General features: G+C 38.7%; 2 protein-coding genes across 3 annotated transcripts in view; both read right to left on the bottom strand.

Moving 5' to 3' along the window:
• The window catches only part of LOC121509468 (MLX interacting protein), a 41,964-nt gene extending 37,384 nt beyond the window's left edge, over nt 1-4,580 (bottom strand). For both annotated transcript variants that reach the window (XM_041786883.1, XM_041786884.1), the window contains exon 1: nt 4,016-4,580. In XM_041786883.1, the coding sequence (XP_041642817.1) occupies nt 4,016-4,341 (326 nt within the window). In that variant the 5' untranslated portion in view covers nt 4,342-4,580. The remainder of the gene's footprint in view (nt 1-4,015) is intronic.
• A 2,515-nt stretch (nt 4,581-7,095) lies between these two features.
• On the bottom strand, nt 7,096-24,791 carry cfap251 (cilia and flagella associated protein 251). The gene is made up of 20 exons (XM_041788220.1): nt 24,251-24,791; nt 22,461-22,601; nt 22,086-22,195; nt 21,889-21,997; nt 19,338-19,418; nt 19,162-19,239; nt 19,018-19,074; nt 18,698-18,909; nt 18,439-18,615; nt 18,112-18,362; nt 17,835-17,986; nt 16,725-16,901; nt 16,455-16,639; nt 16,240-16,354; nt 13,278-13,441; nt 13,108-13,198; nt 10,749-10,892; nt 10,424-10,646; nt 7,412-7,525; nt 7,096-7,290 (listed from the first exon to the last, which is right to left on the bottom strand). The coding sequence occupies exons 1-20, from the start codon at nt 24,401-24,403 to the stop codon at nt 7,169-7,171; spliced, it is 2,856 nt and encodes a 951-aa protein (XP_041644154.1). The 5' UTR covers nt 24,404-24,791; the 3' UTR covers nt 7,096-7,168.
• Nucleotides 24,792-25,435: the final 644 nt, after the last annotated feature.

Below are 25,435 nucleotides of genomic sequence, written 5' to 3'. Positions count from 1 at the left end.
ACACCACAGACATAAGGACCATTTCTTTTTTTTTTTTTAAGATTTATTTTTGGCCTTTTTGCCTTTATTTGATAGGACAGTGGATAGAGTCGGAAACAGGGGAGAGACATGCAGGAAATAGTGCCACGGGCCGGATTCGAACCCGGGTTGCCTGCGTATATGGCATGCGCCTTAACCACTCGACTACCGGCGCGCCATAAGGACCATTTCAAAAGACTTTCCATCTAATAATCCTCTGAGCACACAAACTATGACTCAGTCAGACTATCAAATTACTAGAGACCAGAAACGTGCTGACCCGTCAACAACCTCACATCGAATAATCCCTGCATATGAGATTTCACAAATCTTGTGAGATCAAATGGGACTTTAGCGTGAAAATAAACATGGATGACTATCTATATCCTCGGCTGGCTGCTGGTCCTGGCACGCATTAGAGTTACAGCACAAATAATAAAACAAGGGCATTAATATGGATGACATCGTGTCTGGAATGAATGTACAATTGTGTTTAACTATGTGGGGCGTGAAAGCACATAACAACCACCCGGTTCTGCTGGTTCTGCTTGCACTGTTTAGTTGTTGTGGGTATTCTGTTGGAAGCATTATGACCTAGAATCGTAAATATCAAAAATTTTTGTAAATATCAAACATGCTTGATGTTTACAATTCAAGGTCTGGGAGGCTTCGATGCAATTTGGAGCAGTAACATAATCATGTTGACACCACACACACACTTGAGGATCATTCAGACAAATAACTATTTGTAACAAGCCTCCATTTGGGACCAACCCTCACGATCATGGGGGGAGGGGGCATATCTGGCCAAAAACTGCACTTTTAATAGTGTAGAGTGTGGCCAGCCTTAGACAGCATGCAGGAATTGTCTTGAAATTTACATAATAAAATTGCCCAATATTTGGTGCCCAGGACTTTTGGGAATATTTTGATTGCTGTGGTATCCAAACGAGAATTAATGTAGGTATCGACATTGTTTGGACATGGAAACTTTTTCATCATATACAACCTCAACCCAATTCACAGTGCTTTTTTAGTGTTATGTGTATTTGGAGCTTGAGCTTTGTTGTACTCTCTTGCTGTTCTGTAATGCCAAAATGCAGTGTGAATGACTGCAGGGACACTTAAGCCGGGCATACACTGTGCGATTTCAAGCCGACCATCCGACAGCCATGGCAGAGTGTCATCTCATAGTGTGCTACTGAATCGCTTACAATGCACGACCATCGAGCACAAGTTGTGTGCTCACACTGTATGATCCGACAGTCGTGCACGACCTGATGGATTAGGACGGACTGTGAAAGAAATACGCATTTTCTTTTTTAAAAACTCTTACACTGAAAGTTAAGTGTATTCTCTCTCTCACTCTCTCTCTCTCCTGCTACCTTTCTCTATCCCATCCACACAAACAGCATCACTATCCGTGTCAGCTGCAGGTCCGTGGGTAGGAATATTTCCTGCTTGTTTATTTCCTTTATCATAGCATAGCTGTGGGGGCATCAGAAAGTCATTCCAGCTGTTGTCATGGTAATTTAAAACATTGTCTGACAGCTTACAAAGGAAAACAGTCCCCCAAAGTTGTTTGATCTGCTGGTGTTTCTGCTCTCACTGTGGGAGCGTCTGGAGTTGTGCGACCAAAATATCAAACACGCCAGAAATTAATCCGACCAGTCGGAAGCAGGTCGTTGGGTCGTAGTTTGGCTGTGGTCGGCCGCTGTACCCCCCTGTGCACAGCACAACAAACGTCGCCCCATACAACTGAAAGTCAGCCCGACTTCAAAGTGAGCTATGCAACTCTAAATTCATGGCTAAATCACAGGAAAATCGCACAGTGTACACCTGTCTTTAATACCACGCTGTCTTATCAGTATGACTGTCTCAAGACATAAAACTGGCAAAGCTACTTCAGAAAAAGACTGTAAAGCACTCTTGCTGCTGTAAATTTGGATTTTCCCCATTGTGGGACTAATAAAGGAAAATCTTATCTTAACTTAAAAAATGTAATCAGTGTGCAGGAGGGGTTTTTTTTGCTGTTTTTGCTGACTGAAAACAATATTGCCCACTGTTCCGTGTCTAGGACATGTATTTTCTGTGCCCTTGTGCCAAAGCAGGTATCAATGATGAAACATTTTTACTAGTATTACATCAAAGTGAAAAATAAGGGATCTTGGCAACCCTGGTATACATTGTGAAGTTTTAAAAATAAGATCTCAAGTTTTCAGAATATTGTGTTTTTAAGCAGTAAAATGTTGGTAATTTAAGTCTTATCAAAAAAGGTTTTGACTATTGACATCATCCCAGTACCAAGACTTTGCTGTCATATTTGTGCAGTTTAAACAATGTGTAGGATTTTTCTTGCAAGGGAAGGCAATTGACTGCTCTCGTCTTATTGTTCAGCTGCTATGGTATCAAAACTGGCATCAATATTGTTGGACTTTCTTCTTCTAAAACAAAAATTTGAATTTTATGCATTTTGAACTTACAAATACCTTGCACAATTCAGCAACACTACAAAACTTTCATCACACATATTTCAGATATTTCACAATATCAGTTTTTATCTCATTCACTGACTGTTGGATTAACAATGTTTGACAGCTATCTACTTTTTCACTTCCATTTCTGAATGGAAGCTGAATGGTTGTACATAATATATCTGATTTTTTTTCTAACAAGAGCTTACATAGGGTTACCACAGTATGAGAATATAACATTTGCATGAGTTTAGCTGCAATTTGTACAACTCAAAGACAATAAATTACCTATAGTATAAATGTTACAAAATGGTAAACTGTCCACATTTCCATATATTGATGTCCTAGAAATTTTCTTTACTTAAAAATACCATGGGTTTGAAAATAATAGAATCTAAGTAGAAATGCCCCGAGTAGGGGCAGAAGAGATAACCATCCCATCCGGCTTCATTTTGTATGTTAAATATTTTTTAGTTTGTTTCTGTCTCTGTCCTGTTTTTGTTCACTTTTCGCAGTATTCATCGGCAAAACCTTGTAAAATTAACATCACTTGCCTTTTAAAATGTTTCACTTCCTATTCTGTAATCATAGCTGCATGTATGAAGGCTTATTGTTGATGAGATATTCTACTATAACCTTCGCCCTTGATTGCAGGACTACAGGATAACATTAGCAGCCAGAAAACATAAAAAAAGTTGAAACAGCATATGAAGTGTCATTTTTAACATAAAACATTACACCCCAATTGGTGCATTTACAGAAGAGACATATTAAATCTTTCTTACATGTGAACAAAGTGATTTTATGAAAATATCATTTTTTTAAGTTATAATGCTCTGCAATATACTTGGGTGTCTGCAAGTATACTTGAGTGGCCCACTAAAGTATTCTTACATATAAGTGGTAAACACTACAGTAATATCCACCAAATCAGAGAATAAAAACTGTCTAAATAGGGAAAAATACACTGGCAATATTGGGAAATGTAGATGGAACTGGTAACGAATTAAATAAAATTCATAAAATAATATTCCCTATTTGGATGATACATGTCAAATAGATAATCTTGTGGTTAATAAGCATGGTAGTGATTCTTACTGTAAACAAGCTATTAACTGAGTAATGTGCTTGACAATTATTCTTTTGATTAACATAAACCAAAAATAAGATACATTTCTTCCAGACTTCTGCTATAACGTTGGACATTTGTGCACCAATAAAAAATTGTGCTGCCCTTATCCAACATATCTTGTATTTTATGGTTTTATAACGACACTATCTTCTTCCTTGACAGTAGGAGTGCTCCTGTTTCTTTGTATACCATTTGCTTGTACTATTATGCTAGGTAACACCAAATTAAATTCCTCTTATATCTGTGAACTTACTGAATATTAAACGAGGTTATGATGCTGGTTATGGTGTTTTTAATAAAGTTAAGTTGATTTGGAGGAAGCAACAGCGCAGAAGCGCCTAAGAACGTAACCACGGGAATACAGGACATTCAGGTGTGTTATATCACTCACCTGTACGCCAGAGTCATGCACTCGAACAGTTTTGTGAGAGAGGCGTCTATGGAGAGATGTGACGTGCTCGCCTTGCCAAAGTGGTAGGTCTGACAGGTCTGTTTGTTGACAGTGTCGAAGTCGTAGCCTTTCTTCGGAGGGTGCTCGCTGTGGGGCGAAGACACCATGAAGTGTCCGCTGTGGATGATCTGAGACTCCAACCCGTCTGACCTCCGAAAACCTAGGTGAGTCTCCTCCACGTCCGAGTCGTCATCCTGCTCCTGCTTTATGCACGGCGGAGGGCGACGGTACTTCTGCCGAAGAGCCATCTCCCCTCTAGTTGCCATGTCTGTAACTCACCAGACAAATAGCTAACGTTAGCCACCAAGCTAGGACAATAAAAACTCTCCCTTTCATGAGGCTTTTCCACACAGAGAGCCGAAACAAGCGGACTCTTTGTTAAAGTTTCCTAACTTTGAGCCGCGGAGTCCTTGTCCTCGGGACGCTCATTTTTAAAGCTCTTCGTGGGTTAATAAACGACCGAAGTTAACTTGTCTTGGGAACTATTTGACGTATTTGGAGTCGCGAGACCAGCTGACAAAAAAAGAGCTCACAGGCTCCTCCGTTCAGAGCAGGAAGTTCTTCAGTGGAGACGATTCTGATTGGTCGGCGTCAGAACCCCGCCCACCAAGAAACTCAAAATAAACCTGAGGCGACAGGTCGACAGAAAAAATCCGGGGATCGAAGTGTTGGCATAAAACAATAAATCAAAACAAAAAAAAAGAGGTGTTTGAAGTTTTAAACTCCTAAAGTACACTACAATTTAGTTTTTTTTTTCTGATAAAGTTTAAGTCTGTTTTTTGTTTTTTGTTTTTTTTTAATATGAACGATCATTTAAAATTGCGAATGCAGGGGTGAAAAGTTATTACATTTACTTGTGTTACTGTGAAAGAGTAGCTTTTTTGTACCTTTTTGAGTAAGTGCTATTAAACAGAGCAAGGAATTTTAACACAGCCTTTCCAAAAATCCTAGTTTTATTTTGGATGCTTACATTATTTTACTTTATGAGAAAAACAAAATTAATTCACAAAATAAATAAATAAATCAGAACTTCCACAGTCAAAATGATTAGCCCCACTGATGTTAATAGTTAATTGTGTCTCTGTTTTGCTGAATAACAGTGTGCAGTCATTTGTTGTAGTTTTCAACAAGACAAGACGCTGCATTTGGCAGACACCAAACACTGCCCATCAGCACAAATACCATCCCCACTGTGAAGCATGGTGGTGGCAGCATCATGCTGTGGGGATGCTTCTCAGCAGCCGGCCCTTATAGGCTTGTAAAGGTATAGGTTCAAATGAACGGGGCAAAATATAGGAAAACCTTAGGGGACAATCTTATTCAGTCTGCAAGAGAACTATGGCTTGGAAGAAGACTTATTTTCCAGCACAACAATTACCCAAAGTATACAGCGAAAGCTACACAAAAATAGATTAAAGACAACAAAGTTAATGTTCTGGAGGGGCTAAGTCAAAGCCCAGACCTCAATCCAATAGAGAATTTGTGGCTGGACTTGAAACGGGCTGTCCACACTTGATCACTGTTCAACCTGACAGATCTTGAGCAGTTTTGCAAAGAAGAATGGAGTAAAATTGCAGAGTCCAGGTGTGCAAGCCTGATTGAGACCCATCCACACTGACTCAGTGCTGTGATTGTAGCCAAAGGTGCATCTACTTAATACTGACTTGAAGGGGGTGAATATTTATGTAGTCACTAATGTTACATTACATATTTTTATTTAATTGACACGACTTTGTAAAAATCTGTTTTCACTTTGACATTGAAGGGTTTTTAGGGATTTTTTGTCAAAAAAAGCCAAATTATATTGACCATGACTGATTTATAAAAACAATGAATGGGTAAACCATCCAAAAGGGTTTATAATTTTCATAGGCACTGTACCTGTGTGTAACCAGGCCCAGGGGGATCGGCCACCTGGAAATCTGAGTGGTCAACACAGTGACCACCCCAAAAAATTACAGGTGGCTATGTGCTTAATCATAGGTGATACTTGTGGGGCAACTGTGGCTCAGTAGGTGGAGTCAGTCCTCCTGCACACAAAATGCATGCAAACTGCTCAATTAAGCAAACAGCACCATGTCCAATTTACAGGTGTGCCGACAGGTGTGCATTTTGCTGCACATCTCTGCAGGAACATCATCTCAGTCTGAAAATTGTATTTTCTTTTTCTGTCTCACTCTGTCACTGAGGTGCACAGCCACTGATGTGTTACTTTGCCTTATGGCAAAACAAGTGCTATATGCGCTGGGCTGGCAAAATTGTGGGCAGTTTTGCATCTGTGTATATTTGGCACTTATTCTTTAGTGGATTTGTTGCAAATGAGAAGCTATTTGTGGGTGCAATTCTAACACTAAAGTCTGCGCTACTGGCACTGAGCAAAAATTCTTGGTGAATCTGCCCGAAATTAGTTTGTATTTGTGCTGAAGGTATGTAGTCTGACCTCAGCTTACCCCTTATTTGCTTTGCAGCCAGGTAAGAAACATGAAACACAATCACACAAACTAAAAAAAAAAAAAAAACCTGAGATGCATCAAGACATATATTTAAGGAAACTGGAGACAAAAACAATAATTAAAAGACAACTTCAGACATCTGCAGTGAAAAAAGTGCATCATATTTATTCCCTTTTTTAAAATGTTGTTGTCCAGTGGCTAGAGTTATGAAATAATTTTTTATCCTGTTGGATTTGGTCTTTGGTAAATTACCCATGTTATTTTTAAGTCATTTTGATGACTTATACTCACTCCTACCTTAAGAAGTTTAAAATTTATATGTATATATGAATAAAACGTCTTCAGTATACTTAAGCTTACTTGTGCCATTAGAAATGTTGATGGAAATCAGGCAGGGTAAACAGATGCTGTTCATTCTTGTGTCTGAGTGCACAGGTTTTGGAGCAAGAGGAAATATCTGGTGCATCATGAAACAGGAAACAAGATCAAATGGGAGTTAACTGCATATTAATGTTTGTTGATCAGATTTTTAATTCAAATGGAAATTGAGGTTATATTTGAGAATCTTTTTCAAAAGTTGTGGAATCTGAGGCTCTTTATCAACCTATCCTCTACTACACCAGCAGGTAGTCTTATGATTTCATCTCTTGGAGGGGAAGATGTGCTTGGTTCTTTCAGAGGATGGGAAACCCAGGATGTAATCGGTAAACGTCTCCACGGATATCTCATCAGGGATCGCACTCTGCAGTAAATACTCTCCACCTACACAAACAGACACATGCATGTATCATAATGAGATGTTTCTAAGATGAAGTTTAAAATTATCATCATAATGATATGATTGGACTAGCATACTGTGCTTTAAGCACACTTCTAGATTTACCCATGTCATGTTTAGACTTTTCTTTTTCTTCTCCCTCCTCCTCTTCTTCCTCTTCATTGAGTTGTAGAAGTGTGGTGAAACACTGTGCCACCTCCTCTTCAGTCATGCGTTCTCCTGTAGAAGTTATTTAGTGAATTTCTATGTATTTATTTTTAGTTTTCAACAGAGAAATAATCACAATCATGAGAGAAAAAAAAGGAAAAAATGAGCAAACAAATCAGAGTACCAGGACAGCTCTATTGCATTTTGCACATGAATATGGTACTTTAAATACCTCTATTTGTGATGAAAGGAGGATACTTGAAGGGGAAAACAAGTAAATAATATTCATCAAAAAGAAAAAGCGGAGAGGAAGGGGGTGAGTGAGATGAGGAGGGCCACTGATCTGGAGTGTATGCATCAACTTTGCTTGTATTAAAGCCCAGTAAAGGGTGCCGAGTGTTCTGAAATCTTTTCCCAGGGCCTTGAACTGTCCATCTGATTTTATCTTGTTTGAGAACCGCCATAACCTCTCAAGTCCAGGGATGTACGATGGAGAGTCCAATGATTTCCAGCTGAGTAGAATAAGGGCTAATAATGTTGAGAAGGCTATTAAATCTGATTGATGTACACTAACAAAATTAGAATGACCAAGTCTGGATCCACTGTAGACAAATTTCTAAAATTGTCACAGAAGATTAATGTTTCAATCACTCATGTATCTGCAACTGTAGGGGCTTTTTCTCTGGAAAAATCTAAATCAAATTTAAATCAGGCTTAATCAAAGCAGTCTCTGCCATCAGTGTGTGAATGTGGAGCGAGAGGGTGTGAATGGGCCGGTGTGACCTGCGGTATAAAAGCACTTTAAGAAGTCATATGACTACAAAAGCGCTATACAAATCCCTTTACCATTTCCCTTTTACCTCCAAAACTGAGCCAATTCATAACTGAGTGAGAGGAAACGTGTGCAAAGTTTGAAGGAAATCCCTCCAAGCGTTTTTGAGATATCATGCTTGCAAGCATTATTTCTCAGCAGAATAAAGGTAAACAGAACATTTGCAGACGCATGATGATTAGGACATCACCCATTACAGTCAGTTGCAGAGGTGCTGTTGTTAACATTAGGCTACTATGTTTTAGAGTTGATAACAACACTCAAGGTGCATTTTGAAGTCATAAAAGAAAGACAGAGTAACAAAACTGAATCAGCCTACTTAACAGAAATGTCAGTAGCTTTGTCAGATGAGATGATTCATCTCAAGGGCGCTCAAGAACAGAGAAACTTGTGAAGACTGGACTGAAAGAGATCATTTTCTGCAGGCAGTGGTCTTAAAGCACACAAAGCCTTCATGGCTTTGTCACTGTCCTTGTAAATACCTCTTTGTTTAGTCGAAATAAGCTCATCAGAGAGCACAAAGAAGCATTCACAAGTGTTCTTTCTTTTTTTTATCATGTTGTTTTATTAACCATTTTACAGGTCACATTTTCAACCATTCCACTAGCTAGCATCGCCTAGCATTAGCTCATTCTATACTTATTTGAGATGTTGATGCCCATTTACACACCACCAATTCGCTTCATTGGTGTTGTGTAAATGGGTATGGATGCATACAAATGAGAATAGCTAATAATGATGTCCAACTCTCCATAGCAACCTCTGCCATCAGTGTGTGAAAGTGGAGTCTGTGGAGTAAAGTAAAAAAAAAGGAAACCCCCCTCCAGTGGTCACTGAAATAATGTGAAACTTACAAAGTAATAATAAATAAAAAATGACTGAAAATGAACTGATGAAAATCAGACATTGCTTTTGAGTTGTGGTTCAACAGAATCATTAAAAAAAAAAAAACTAATGGACCTAGAAAAAAATTGATGGTACCCCTAGGTGCTGTTTGGTATCATGGTGTGTACCACACTGAACATGGACGACAGAAAGCTAAGGTGAGAGTTGTCCCAGGAGATTAGAAAGGAAATTATTAAAAGGCTACAAGACTATCTCCAAGCAGCTTGATGTTCCTGTGACTACAGCTGCACATATGATTCAGAAGTTTAAGGTCCACAGGACTGTAGCCAACCTCCCTGGATGTGGCCACAAGAGGAAAACTGATGATAAATGGAAGTTCTACTACAAATGGTAACCAAGGAGCCCAGGACAACTCCCAAAGAGATTTGAGGTGAATTCCAAGGTCAAGGTACATCAGTGTCAAAACGCACCATCAGTTGCTGTTTGAGCCTAAGTGGACTTAATGGAAGACGAACGAGGAAGGCTCCACTGTAGAGCAAATCATAAAAAAGCGAGATAGGGATTTGCCAAAATGCATATTGACAAGCCGCAAAGCTTCTAGGAGAATGTTGGACAGATGTGACCACACTGGAGCTTTTTGGCAAGTCACATCAGCTCTAATACACAGTCACAAAAATGAAGCATACAAAGAAAAGAACACTGTAGCTACTGTGAAACGTGGAGGAGGCTCGGTTATAGTCTGAAGCTGCTTTGCTGCATCTGGCACAGGGTGTCTTAAATCTGTGCAGGGTACAATGAAATCTCAAGACTATCAAGGCATTCTGGAGTGAAATGTGCTGCCCGATATCAGAAAGCTTGGTCAGAATGCTTGGTCTCAGTCACAGTTCATGGGTCCTCCAAGAGGATAATGACCCAAAACACGAAGCTAAAAACAGCCAAGAATGGCTAAGAACAAAACATTGGATTATTCTGAAGTGGCCTCCTATGAGCCCTGGTCTTAACCCTATTGAACATCTGTGGAAGGTGCTGAAACATGCAGTCTGAAGAAGGCACCCTTCAAACCTGAGACAGCTAGAGCAGATTCATCATGAGGAGTGGGCAAAAATACCTGTGGACAGGTGCAGAAGTCTCACTGAGAGTTACAGAAATTGATTGATTGCAACGATTTCATAAAAAGGTTGTGCAACAACATTTTACGTTAAGGGTACCACCATTTTAGATACAAAAACTCAAACTCATGGTATTGAATATTATTTCAGTACTGAAGATTTTATTAAAAGCCTGCAGTGTACCTTGAGTCCGCAGAACTTCTATCAGCTCATGCCTCTTCAGAACAGGCCGTCCTGTTTGACCACCAAGGATGTAGAAAGCTTGACGGATTTTGTCAATGCTGATGCCAAAGGCAGGTCGATGGTTGATGTACAGCTTGACAAACTCCTCCAGGTTGATTTCAGTCACATATTTTCCCGTTTCTGCACACCTGCTAAACTTGACCTCATTATGCATGTCCTCTATCTGGTGAAAATTAAAGTAAAAAGTAACTAGTGTGTAAATAAATCAGTGCTACAACTAATAACAAGATAATACTGTCTGTGGAAAATGGTCACTTTATTGTACCTCTTTTTCAGTAGGGTAATAGCCCAGAGCTCTCACAAGAGAAGGCACCTCTGACAGGGGGATTTTGTCTGACACCACTCGTCTCTTCATCACGTCAACACCTTGGTGATTGATTTGGCAGTAAAAGAAAAACTCCTCCATTTCCTAGAGGAAGAAAAGTTCAGAAATATGAGAATGTGTTGTTAAAATGGCATCTTTTAGGAAACTCTGTAACAAAACACAAGTAGAACACAAACAAACATTGTGAAACATTTTAAGGATTAAGGTTTATACATCCTAACCTTAGAGAGGCAGGAAAACAACATTTAAAAAACAGACCAAAAAGACAAAAACCATTATTTGTGGACTAATGTAAGACAAATGCAAACTCAGTCTAAGAGAAGCTGCTGCTTTTGCATGTGACACCATCAACACAAATCAAATACAGAAATGTAACACATGAATGAACAGCAGAATTTCTGATCGTCATCCACCAGAATAATCATCCAAACCCCTTTTTTAAGTCCTTCCTGAGATTTTGTATCTGTCAATACCGCTAATCTACTTTTCAAAGCTTTAATCTATAAATATTGTGCTGATTATATGGTGACACTCTAATTTATTATTGTTGGGTCTTTGTAGACAGTATACCAAAGCAAACAGTCTAGACCAGTGGACAACTGGTCCGGCCTCAGGACCCATCGGTGTGTCTTACAACAGATTGCGACCCAAATTTTCAAAAAGATTTCCACAATGCATGTTCAGTTAGTTGAATATGTTGCAGTTTGGAGCAAATGGGTTGGATGATTGGACCAAAACACCTGAAAATATATAAAAAAAGGGAAAAACTGGCACATTTTATGATTATCATTATCATCATCCCCATCTATATGCTAATTTTTGCCAGTTTGAGAAATTGCTTCATTATCATGGGAAAAGTAGCCATTTATTGCAAGCGAAGGAGATAAATTAGTTGAATATTGATTAAACAATTATTTTACCCAATTTCACAGTAAAACAGGGTAAAAGAAAATGTATCGATACATGTCCAATAAAGGCTTCAGGATTTTTGCCTTCATTTTTTTCAGACACCTATCACTACCCACTGAAAACTGCTCCGTGACCCACTTTTGGGTCCCAAGCCACCAGTAGTGGTTCTCAAACTGTCTAGCCTCAGGACCAACATTGTTACCAAAATCTCTACAAATTTTCAGCCAACTTTATTCATATTTTTTTTTAAAAAAACAGCATTTAGTTAGGAGGTAAAAATATGAGAAATAAATTGAAAAAAGCAAGCATGTTTGGAAAGAGCTTTGTAGACTTTTGACACAAAATTTTTTAAACATTCGTGACTCACTTTTGGGTCCTAGTTGAAAACCACTGAGTAGATCTGTCCTTTCTTTATAGGACTTAAAGTTAAGTAAAAAAATTTGCGTGATAGAAAAAAAGATTGGTTGATTGACTGAGTGTGAGGCAACTATGATCCACTATGTATGAAATGTAAAACATAAACCCAGTTTGGCTCGACTTCTTTTGCTGTCTACAACGTAGATTTTCATTTCTGAAAGAAAGGTCCCTCACCAAAACTAATGATAAATGAAAGTCTGCATGTGTAGAAATTTCTTTTTTAAATACATACATATAATAATCTAAACTAAGATGGCCAGACACCCCAGTTATGCAACACACTAGGGAATTTTCCCTTTTTTAGGCATTTGTATACCAAGCAGTAATCCTTTATGCTTTGCGTGGACACACATCAGTGTTCACTGAAAACATTTTGCTATCTGATAGCTCAGACTGCTTACAGAGGTGGCCTGGGATACCTTCATCTGGATTGGATTGGTTGTGTAGATGCAACACCATTGGAGACACTGTCAACTGACTGTAGTAAACCATTCATTCATTAGTCTCATTGCAGTAAAAAGGGCTGGTCTATTGGTTACCAAACAGCTCTTCATCTGGCACCATTTGTCTTTTTCATATCTTTAAAATAAGAAAAAAAGAAAAAGAAAACAACCTCCATCCTTTATAACCAGCAGCTTCACTGCTCACGGCAGAAAATGATATTGAGCCACAGTCTGAGAGCCACAGAAATGATATATGGATTGTTATTTGCATAAGAGGTCGGTAAGAGAGTTCTGATATCAGGTTATCACTGAAGATGAATTGTGGAAGCATAGTAAGGATATAGTACATTTGGTATCCAAAAGCCCAAAACACATCATTACTTCAAAATGTAAACAGAGCAATGAACTTAATCCTCTGTAAAGTAACACAATTCAAATAATTGAATCCTTAATTGAATTACATATTTTGGAGTAGGACAAATGCTTCTAATTTCAAATTAAAAGAATGATTTGAGACATTTTTCTCTCACCTTGAAGAAATGGCCATCTCTGCCTCCCTCTAAAAGACTATAAAAAGGCTCCAGGCCTTTTCCTCCCAGAGCAGCTGCTGCCTCCAGAGCACTGAAAACGCAAGAAAAAAAGGGTTATCATCAGCGTATGCACTCGCTCTGGTTTTCATGTGTGTGCCATTACACCATACTTTAAGTTTATCTCCCACTTCATGACGGTGCAGTCAGATCCTCCTGCTGTAAAGATGAATCGGCCATCGTAGGAGCAGGCAAAGGTAGATGCTCCCGTCGGATGGCAGATTAAAGCATTGGACTTGTAGGGGTTCCCGTCCAGGGGCAAAATCTGGAGACCCAACTGGAAGTACAACACAGTATTCTGACAACCGGAGCCTAATGTGTGTTAATTTTTAAAGAGTAGCACACCAATTTGTCTTTATGCATGCAATTCAGAAATGGAACACTAGGTAGAGCCTTGGCTTTGTATCTTAAAGCTAGTGCTTAAAGCAGCATACAACTTTTTGACTGTGTCAGTGTTTTTATTTGAGTTTATCCATTTCAGTTTTTGTCTTTAGTAGATCTGTGTGACTTATCAGAATAATCAGAATATAAACATTTAAAAAAATCAACCAATTTGTCTGATGATTTCCTTTGGATAACTTTAGATCACAAAAAGTTACTAATGATTGGGTTGATATTAATGTTAAAGTACTCACTATAATCATCAATTTCAGGACTGCAAAAGCACACACCAGCAAACTTAGAAAAAGCTGATTTTAACAGTCCAGAAGGCTTTTAAATAAATAAAACTTTATTAACACACAACAAGTGCAATTTAACCTCTCATGCAATACTTGCCTCCACATAAGTCTGCATATTTTCTGATGTACGTATTTACATGTACTTGTCAGACCTTGGGAAGAAGATGGATTGACTAGATTCCATGTCTGTCATCAGGCAAATCCATCTTTTAAAGCGCCAATCTGAACCAACTGTGCTCGGATTAATCAGGGTCATTGAGATGAATGAGGCGACGGTGTGGTCTAGTTCCACTGCAAACAATGTCAACTGTTAGCGTGGATGTAGCCATAGAATAGAGGCAGTTTTATCAGAATTAGAGCACATTTCTTTATTAAAAGAAGAGCAAAAAACTGCACTGAAGGCTTCTCTTGGCAGCTCCTGCCCAGCTTAAGCATGAGTTTGTTTAATTAACTGGCTCCACTAATAGTTAGCAACAACAGTGGCTGTGAGTTCACTCTTGAGCTGTGCCCGCCCATTAAGTCAATGAATGAATGAGATGGAACGGTTCTCCAGTCAACCCCCAAGATTTTTTTCAAAAGTTCTGCCCTTCACTTTCAATAGCTGGTTGCCTAGATGGATTTGAGACATATCCCATACACTGGGTATGTGAAACAGTCCATCTGGTGTGCCAGGTTGGTAATCCTCTTCATTTAATTGCTAGTTTCATTGTTATCTTTAATTGCTAGTTTCATTGTTATCTTTAATTGCTAGTTTCATTGTATTACTGCTTACTCTGTAAGCAGTAATACAGTTATTTTATCTTATTATCCTTTTAAATGGAGCTGACCCTCAAAAGATTGTCATGTTTGGACCAATATACAGAGAACACCCTTAATCTTGAGTCATTAATGTGAATCAATGTCACCCCCTCAGAACAAGGCTCAGTCATGGCTAGTTTTCTATGTTATGATGCAGCATGCCATTATACACTATATGGACAAAAGTATTTTGGCTACACCTGTTAAAGGTACAGTGTGTAAAAATGGGACTATCAACATCTAACAGTCAATTCTGGAGTGTGATGCTCATTTCTCTGGTGATAACTGTGGGAACCAGTGAAGTTTAAAAATCAATACATGCTTAACTGTTGTTTGGCTCCTTCTATGGTGCCATAGAAACAGGCAAAATGCAAAAATCCAAGATGGCAGCTTCCTTGGAGGGGACCCTCCCTATGTATGAATAAAAGGCTTATTCTGAGTTAATTTTAAACATAAATTTAAAAAATGTGTCATCAGATGTCAACACTAATTTAGATCAATCTACTTATAAATGTTATGTTTCATTTTAACCAAGCTTGTTTTGCTAAATGCTAATAGGCTAAATATTACACACTAGTATTTAATTCAGGTGTTTCAATCAGACCCATTGCCACATGTGTATAAAATCAAGCACCTAGACATGCAGTCGAAATTTGCAAACATTTGTGATAAAAAATGGGTTGTTCTGAAGAACCCAGTGACTTCAAGCATGACATAGTGATGGATGCCACCTTTGCAATAAAAAGGTTCATGAAGTTTTATCCCTGCTGGATATTCCACAGTCAACTGTGATATTATTAGAACGTGGAAGTGTTTAGGAACAACAGCAACTCAGCCACAAAGCAGAAGACCACGTAAAATCACAGTGCAGGGTCAACTCCCAAAGCGCATGATGCATAAAAGTCACCAACACTCTGCTGATTCCAGAGATGAAGAGTTCTGAACTTCTACTTGCATTAATGTTAGCAAAGAAACTGAGTGGCAGGAGCTTCATGGAATGGTTTCTCATGGCTGAGTAGCTGCAAACAAGTTTCACATTACCAAGTCCAATGGCAAATGTCAGATTAAAATGTGTAAAGCACACCAACTTTTCTGTTCCAGCATGACTGTGCCCCAGTGCACAAAGCAAGGACTATAAAGACAAGGATTGATGAGTTTGGTTTCAAAGAACGTGACTAGTCTGCACAGAGCTCTGACCTCAACCCTGTCTAGCACCTTTGGGATGAACTGGCATGGAGACTGCGAGCCAGGCCTTCTCATTCATTATCAGTGCCTGACCTCATAAATGCTCTACAGAATGAATGGGCACAAATTCCCACAGAAAAACTCCAAAATCTTGTAGAAAGCCTTTCAAGAAGATTGGGGGCTGTTATAGCTGCAAAGTGGGGCCAACTCCATATTAGTTCATGTTTTTGAATACAATGTCATTACAGTCTTTGTTGCTGTAATGGTCAGGTAGTCAAACACTTTTGCCCATATGGTGTATGTAAATATAATTTTAAAAAACTGCAATAGCTCAATCCAGATTGTTCATTTTCTTTTCCTTCTACAGTTTTATACTTCTCTATTTTAAGCTCTCAAAAGAAGAAGAACTGACCTTGTCCTCTGTGATGAATGCTAGGTAATAAGAGTTTGTCTCTTGTTCTTTGGACACAGGGAGGGTGTCTATCTTCCTAATGGGAGAGTCATACGTTGGGCCGAGGAGAGTCTTTCTTTTTGAAAAGAAGAAGTAATGCTCCATTAGTTTAAATGAAAATCATTTAAAAAATAATAAAAAAAGACTGTAAGATCACATTAGAGTCTTTCACAAACCTGCACATCTTGGTGGTGCTGTTAAAAAGCTTCATCTTGTACTGGTCTGAGGCAACCAGGAGAAACTGCTCCGCGCTGAGAGGAGGATACCAAGTCATGCATGTTGGAACAGCACTTTGCTCAATGCGCTCTGAGCTTAGGATGAGAAGCTTATTCACATCACTCTTTTCCAGATCATACTCCACCTAAGATTCAGTCCCACACATGCACAAAAGAGATGAATGCAAGAAAAATAAAGATCAGATCTTAACATTGTCAAATCATACTAACCAGTTGTCGGTCCATTCCCAAAGAGAGCAGCCTGGGTAGAGTGCTGTCCAGGTGAACACCAAAAAGAAGGTCTACAATGGGTTTGTGGTGAGACTGGTATCTGCCCAAATACGCCCAACGGTGCAGTAAACCTTCAGTAGACTGTAGCAAGAACACTGTCACTGCCTTTCCAACATCCTAACAGTGAAAAAGGAAACACAACAAACTTGAAGTCAAACGAATGTAAAAGAATGATTTTGCATTTTTAGGGTAACAAACAGATCTTTTTGCTTGTTAATATGAAAGCACATACCACAGCAGATGCATCTACAAACTTTATTTGATCCATTTTGCTGTGACAGTATTTTTTTCTGGTGGATTTTTTTTAGGAAATCAACTATTTGTCTTTTATCATCTGAGTTGCAAGATCACAAAATTGTCTACAAGTGCAGCTGCCATCATCACATGCTGTATGCATCCTGATGCTGTTAAAGCTGACCCCATTGTGTAAACTATGTGCCCACATGCATACATAAAAAAAAACAAAAAAAAGAACAACGGAAAATGAATAATCAACCAGGAAATGTATCTGCCAGAAAATACACTGACCTATACACCACTTGATTTCAGCCTTCTACCACCAAGTTAGCACCATGGTTAGACTAATCCATAGTTAGCATAACCCTGTCAGGCAAACTGATTTTTCCTTCCCTACCTGTACACTACTTGTACACAAATTGAGCGAGTTATTTATGTGATTTGAAAGAAAAAATAAGCGGGTAAACTCCCTTTATTTGAGGGTTCAGATTCATATGAATATGCAATCCTTCAATGTCTGGTGCGAACACAACACAAAACCACCCTCAGTGAGCATCACTCACAGGAAATAGATTTGTACTTCACAACTATCAGTGAAGGCTTGGAGCTCAACTACTGTACAGGCAGGATTTCAAACTCCATTTAACAGATGGAACAAATGGGCCCAACAGCTACACAGAAACAGACTTCCCTGATGTATGAGTGCAACTTATACTGGTGATTTTACAGTAAATATGTCATGTCAACAATGCATCACTGTTTTGTGTTTTCATAATTTCAGACACATTTCACCATCAATAAGGCTTTTCTCACCGCTGTAGCAAAATACTTGGAGTCTGTGGAGAACGTGATGTGTTGAATGGCTGCTTTACTGTAATGGAAACACTCCTCTGGATCACTTTGCAACGTTATGGAATCCAGTATGTGAACAGCTCCACTGCTGAAGCCAACCGCCAGGTAAACGCCTGTTAAAAAAATCAGATCTATTCAGCAGAATATAACAGCATAATTATTTCAAACTCCAGCACTAACCTGGGGGCTAAACTGCCTCTACTGATTGCAACATTTAGCTGTAGGAGTACTGGCTCACCTTGAGGGTCAAAGGAGATGCACTGTATCTGCTTTTCAGTCTCAAAGACTCGGCTACAGATGAGTGCTTTGCTGTTATAGTCCCACACTTTCAAAACCCCCCTGTGATTCCCCACAGCCACAGCTGGCTGATTGGGGTGACAGGCCACTGCAGAGAGATGCTCATGGTCCTCGTCCAGGAGGAGCTGAGAGGTGCCTGTTAGAGCATTAACGTGTGTGACTTTGGAGCTGAATGTAGACACGACAAAGTTCCTGCACAAGAAGAAAAACAATTGGCTTAATGCACATAACACTTCACACTTTGGATGCTTTGTATATTTTTTTCTACCTGAAGATAAATGGTGTTTCATTTATTGTGCTGTGCTTCAAATATCCTTCTGTGCACTCTTTGGAAAAGGAAATTGAGGCAATAGCATCCAGGTGTAGGTCAGTGTACTTAGTGAGAATCTTGAATTTTTCGTCATAAAACCTGACATGACCTTGAGTATCACAACTGACGAAACAACTGTAGTGTAAGACAGAGAAAAAAATCAGTGCATGTTTTCTTTTACAATGTATTAATGATGAATATTTCTGTGCCTGACTACCTGTCAGCCACGGTGAAGACAGTGATTGGATGTTTTTGAAGTGGAATAGTCCAGAATGTATCCTCTCTGGGATTCTTCTCTGGAGGCAAGTCTTTTTTCATATTCCACACTATGATGGTACCGCCTGTAGTCGCTGTCACAATCTGAGGCTCACTCCAGTGAAACACAGAGTCCCCCAGCACGTCGACAGCTGCAGAAGGATTGGAGGAAGGCTGGGCAGAGACAAGGACGTCAGGAACAGTCAGATAATCAACGTAATGACTTCCATGTAAGAGAGAAATACTGCAACATTCCTGCGAAATGTTTTCAATCATCTTTACCTGATCAAACTTCAGTGCATAATGCTGTAGTCCTCCTTTTCTGCTGCCATCTTCCTCCTAGGAATGGCCAGCTGGTTATTGCAGTGAATGCATGTTGTTGTGTTTTAGTTGTAATAGATTTTAAAAGAGAGTAAAGAGACTTACAGTGCAGTAAAATGTCACCTGATCTTCACTTCTGCTGAGCAGCTGACTGCTGTCACTTGGATTAAAAATGATGTAATTCTGACAACGATACAACATATGGCTACTGAACTCCTCAACACCACTTTGATACCACACTAATATAACATTTCACTGTTAAAAAATGGAATGCAACTTACGTGAAAACCATAGCTAGGATTGAGTGTCGTAAAGCACACCAGCTTGTCTGTTTCATTCGTCCAATCCCAAATGCACACATGCTGTGAAAGATGCTCACATTGTTTTATGATTGTTACTATGAAAATGTACTTGAGAAAGACATTTACTGTTCTAATCATTCAAAGCCAGTATGAAATAGTAATTATCTAACCCTAACCCTAACCCTAAACTATTTTTGCATACTGTATGTCTACAAGTTATTGGAGCATTTTATGAAGACAGCATGCAGTTCTTTAGCTATATGATCAAAAGCTACATTCTTTATTATTGTCAGAAAATGCACTAAAGCAATCATGAAGCAAGACGTAATTTCAAAGCTCTTCAGACACCTGTTTTTAACTTTTTATAATCTGATTTAAATTGATGGGGATACCTATTTATGATGTGACTGATAATGTATTTAAATGATTTTTAAGCATATAAGCAGTGGCATGATGTAGGCGTCAGACAAGCCAAATAACATAGGGAATTCATGATTGCTAGTCATAACCTGACATGTCAGATGGATGTGTTTCACACATCCATCTGGAAAACCTTCAATACTAAGCATTTGGGAAAGGGCAGAGGCTTTGAAAAAACCTGGACTGTGATTGGATGAAGGTTCTGTCTGTGACATCTTTATGGGCCAATCAGAACACCAAAACACGTGACGTAGCCATGGCGCAGCTACCGAGGAATTACATGAACCATGGCGACTTTAGACATGTCAGTACACGACTATTGTCGTTTTTGAAAAGAAAACAGCTCACTGCTGTTCTTTGTTCTTCTTTTAACGAAAAAAATGTTGTCAAATTCTGATAAAAATGGTGCTTTAGCAGCACCCACGCTAAGCTCTTCCGCCACAACGGCACCGGCCTCTTGTTGCTGCTCGCTTATGTCACAACTCAGCCGCGCCTGAAAGTACTGCCCCTCGTCGCTGATTGGTCCTGTCACTTTCTAACTGGACCCAAACGGTTCAGATGGGAGCTTTGCAAGATGGATTTGCCAGTGAGAAACAAGGAAATGGGCAGATCCATCTGCTTTGTAAGGTTATGCTATTTAGGCCTGCCAACAGAATTGGCTTAGAGAATGGGCCTTCTACAGTTGTGATTTATTGATGATAATGATGCATGTGTGTTAAATATGTAGCATTGGCACTAGTGTCCTGGCTAACAGTTACTTCATTTTGGAGCTAGAGAGTGTGGAAAGCTTTCATAAAATAATTTATTTGTGCCACTTTTTAACCACTTTTCACTACTGTTCCTATACATTATTGTAAGTTTTCCCCCCTAAATTACCATGAAGACAAAAGAAAAATCCAAGCAGCTCAAGAAAAAGGTTATTGAAAAGTAGAAGTCAGGGGATGGTACAAAAAAAAAATATCCAAGGCACTTGAAAGCCAAAGAGTTAAGTTAAATCTATCATCAAGAAATGGAAAGAACATGGCACATTTTTAAATCTGCCTAGATCAGGCTGTCCTCACAAACTGAGTGACCGTGCAAGAAGACAATGAAAGAGGCCGCCAAGACACCTATGACCACTCTGAGGGAGTTAGAAGCTTCAGCAGCTGAGATGAGAGAGACTCTGCATACAACAAGTGTGCCCAGGTTCTTCACCAGTCAGAGCTTTATGTGAGAGTGGCGAAGAGAAAGCCACTGTTGAAGAAAACTCGTATTAAATCTGGACTAGAGTTCACCAAAAGGCATGTGAGAGACTCCATGGTGAAGTGGAAGAAAGTTCGTTGTTCTGATGAGACCAAGTTGGTGCTTTTTGGCCATCAGACAAGACACTGTGTTTGGCAGACACCAAACACTGCACATCACCACAAACACACCATCCTCACTGTGAAAAACAGTGGTGGCAGCATCATGCTGTGGGGATGCTTCTCGTCACCTGGCCCTTGAAGGCTTGTAAAGGTAGAGGGTAAAATGAATGCGGCAAAAAAAAAGGAAAATCCTGGAGGATAATCTTAATCAGTCTGTAAGAGAACTACAGCTTTGGAGAAGATTTCTTTTCCAGTGTGCTTGTTGTCAGACCTCAATCCAAAAGAGAATTTGTGGCTGGACTTGAAATGGGCTATTCATGCCTGATCCTTGTTAAACCTGATAGAGCTTGAGCAGTTTTGCAAAGAAGAACGGAGTAAAACTGCAGAGTCCAGATGTGCAAGCCTGATTAACACCTATCCACACACCAATCTGCTGACATGAAGGAGCTGAATATTTATGCAGTCACTGATTTTGAATTACATATTTTTAATTGCCATTTGTAGAAATTTTTCCTCACTTCAACATTGAAGAGTTTTTTTTTTTTTTGTCAAAAAAGACTAATTATATTGGCCATGACTGATGAATAAAATCGTTGAAGGGTAAAACATCCAAAGGGGTGATTACTTTTTATGGGCACTGTACACACTGTTATGCCTCTATGGAGTGAATTACAGTCATATTTCATAGTGTCTATTATGAGATGGCAATAAAGCATCCATCTATGCACAATGTCTTGTATTTAGTCAGATCATGCAGTCAAACTCACCTGATGTTCCTCTGCCCCAAGGGTGACCAAATGTTTCGTGTCACTTGAAAATGCCATTTTAATGACACACCCCTCAGGGTGACAATCAAACAGTGTTTGCACAGGAATGCTGAAATATTTATCAGACATGTTGTCATCATTTAAAAAAATACATAAATATACAAAAGTGCTTTAATACATGTAGAATCAAGAGATACCCTGAGTAGGAGTCCCATATAATCACTGTGCTTTTCCGGCCATCCTCAGCTGTCGCAATCCAGCGTCTGTCCTCACTTACACATATACATGAGATGGTATTACAGTGACCCTGAGGAGGAGAAATACATACACTGTGCAATTAAAATGCAACATCTTCTATTTTTTAATAAAAATGTTTTTTTGGGATGTCATGAAACCAAAATTTTAGACATTGAATGAATGCAAGTGCAAATTAAATAGTGCTGAAATTTGTTTCAAAGCTACAGTTTATGACAGCCTTTGTATCTACAGCTTTTGTGACATGGAAGAATCAATCTGAAGTATGTCTCCTCTCTTTCTTGTAAAGACAATACAAAGCTAGCATCACACTGTACCTGGAGTATGTGCTGGGAGTTTGTGGTGTGATTGTAAATGATCCCGACATGAGCTCCAGCATAAAAGATCACCAGCTGATCATGGTCTTGCAGGCTGAAGACTGGAAGATCTGGATTCTTCCCAAATACCCAGTCTAGAGACTAAGAAAAGAAAAAATATTCAGCTTTGATTGAGGGATGTGATTAGAAAAGGCCAAAATAGTTGGAAAATATAAATATTATAGAGCAGGGCGTGGTATACATTAAAATTAAACTGAATAACAAAAACACTATATTTAACTGTGACATCTGCATCCTAAGTTACATCTTTTTAATAGATGATGATGATTGGTTGTTTTTTACTGACATGGATCAATCCATCATCTCAAGCCATCTAACATATCAATACATGTATGCAATACATCAGCACACTTGCACTTCAGCATGACAGCGCTTTACCATCTGCCTTATGCACTTTAATTGCAGTGGTCACTTTATTCCTGGGAAGGTTGTTAACTAAAACTAACTAAATAATTAAAACTAAAATTCAAAAATCATTTTAGTTAACTGAAACTAAATAAAAAAGTACGTTTTACCAAAAAAAGAAAAATAACTAAACAGTATAGTGCGCTTACAAAACTAACTGAAATAAAATAAAAATTGAGACAAAACATCCTTAGTTTCAGTCTTTCACACAACCATACTGACTGGCACAGACACCCAAGTCTTGGGAGTGTAAAATGCCTGATCTGATTGGTTAGGACTTCTCAAAGTGGTAGTTTTATGACTGGAGTTGTATTCAAACATCATCATTAAGTAAATAAAATGACACATGAAGAGTAGCCTGTTTAACTATGTTTTTTAAAATGTATGACACTCACTCAGCCCAACATCTATCTGTAAAAAACTAAAACCAAACCAAACTAATAAAAACTAAACTCAAACTAAGCATTTTTGCAAAAATAGAAACTAAACTAACAAACTAGCAGTCAAAACGAATAAAAACTAAACTGAAATCTAACACAGAAAGTGAAAATGAAATGGAAATAAAAACTAATGAAAAATCCCAAACTACTACAACCTTTATTCCTGGTCTGTCTTAAACAAAGGTCATGCAGCCACCTACTGTATTGTTATATTTGGGTCTTTGTATTTTACTGTACTGTCTATGTTGTCTATAGTCTCTAGGTGTTGTCTGATTTTTATGTAGATTTTTTGATGTACTCTTTGTTGTATATACACCATCAACCAGCCGTGATGGAAATTAGCCTATGGCTACAATCTGGCACATTTACATGTCCATGTTCATTAATGTGCATTGTTCCTTGTAATAAATAAATAAAATAAATAAATAAACATAACACAAGTGGGGGAATTTCAAGTAAAACAACTCAGTAGTCTGCATTCTGGTGAATTTTAATGTCCCATTCAATGGCTTTTCTGCATCAGTCTGTGGTCTTTATTAAGTCTTCTCCTCTTTTTGTCTTCTGTTTTTAGATATAGATTTAGATCAGGACTCCCTTGTAAAAGAGATTTTTGTATCTCAATGGGAATAAATCCTGGTTAAATAAAGGTTAAATAAAATGTATCCTGTTAATTTGTGGATCTGGCTTTGTGAATCTGAATTCACTTTAAACTAGAGTAGATCATATTTATTTTATTTATTATGGAAAAAAAAGTTGAAAATATGTGTAATCGGGTAAAATCAACTAAAGTTGTCCTTATAATACTGATGAGAGTGAAAATGATTTTTGAGTGTATGGTAGCTTCTCCTTTTGCCCCGACGTAAGTAATTGATGAGATATTCTTACCAGTGCATGGCTCCGAGTTTGATTTATCTTCTGATGAAAAAGAGTTTCTCTTGTTGCAGAGTAGACTTGAGACTGCCCAGACCGTAGGGGTGTCTCTGTCTCAATTTCTTCTACAGGCTTTGTGAACTCTTCTTCAACTTCGGCAACAGACATGATGTTTAATCTCACACTTCTTGTGTCAGGCAATCGATATCTCTTTCCAGCAGCTTTCAATGAGTTGTCTCCTTGTTACGTCAGGCTGAGGGCGACGGATCTTGTATTCAAAATTAGTAACGTTTTGGCTAAGATACCCACAGAGAAGCGAACGTCTGTGTTGCGTTACTGAGGCCGTGTGGTTGCCTAGTAACCACTGAGCGACTGGAGGACCATGAGTTATGCTGCGTTCCAGGCACCCATAACTCGGAAATTTCCCAGTTGGAATCTCCGAGTTCCGACCTGAAAGCGTTCCAGGCAAATTACGACTTCGGTTTGATCGCAAGTAAACAAACTAACATGGCAGACATTTTAAGATTTATGCTTAGTCATTTCAATCACCAAAGGAGCCTGCAACTTGCTCATTTGAGTGAAACGGAGGAGGGGAAACGGCGCATAAGGTAACAGAAGCTTATACTTTATATTTTACGGTATTTGTCGTTATTTTGAAACGCTGCCATATTGTTTAGGCAGTGATGTGACGTCACAAGTCGTAACTCGGACTACATCGATCTGGTACGAGTTCACGGGTGGGAAGTTACGAGTTCGACTGCCGTTCCAGTGCACTTTCACGAGTTACAGGTGGGAAAAACACGAGTTACGGGTTGCCTGGAACGCAGCATCAGTTAAAACAGAAGTTCCGGTTGGTCCTTTAAAGTTAAAAGCCGGATAAAATAAAATATAAAATAATTATTTGATTAAGTTTATGAAATTCTAAACATTTTCCTCTATGTAAAACGCACTGTTTTTGTCTGATTTGAACTGTTGTGTTTCACCTCCTCTTTCACATTCAGTCCTCTTAAAGATGAAGGGAGGGGGCTGGCTTTATGGCTTGTTAAATGATGATACAGATACTACATGTTAATGTTTATTTTTATTTGCCAGGAGGCAAATGTTTTATTTGCCTTTCTGTGTTTATTTAGATGCTGCCTTTGAGATTTATTTTACTTATTTTATATCATTGTTGCATTCATGTGTATGTAATTTTTTTTT

Source organism: Cheilinus undulatus, linkage group 5 (assembly GCF_018320785.1).
Source record: "Cheilinus undulatus linkage group 5, ASM1832078v1, whole genome shotgun sequence".
NCBI classification, from domain to species: domain Eukaryota; kingdom Metazoa; phylum Chordata; class Actinopteri; order Labriformes; family Labridae; genus Cheilinus; species Cheilinus undulatus.
Note: the sequence above shows the minus strand (reverse complement) of the source record. Positions and strands in the feature narration are given on the sequence as shown.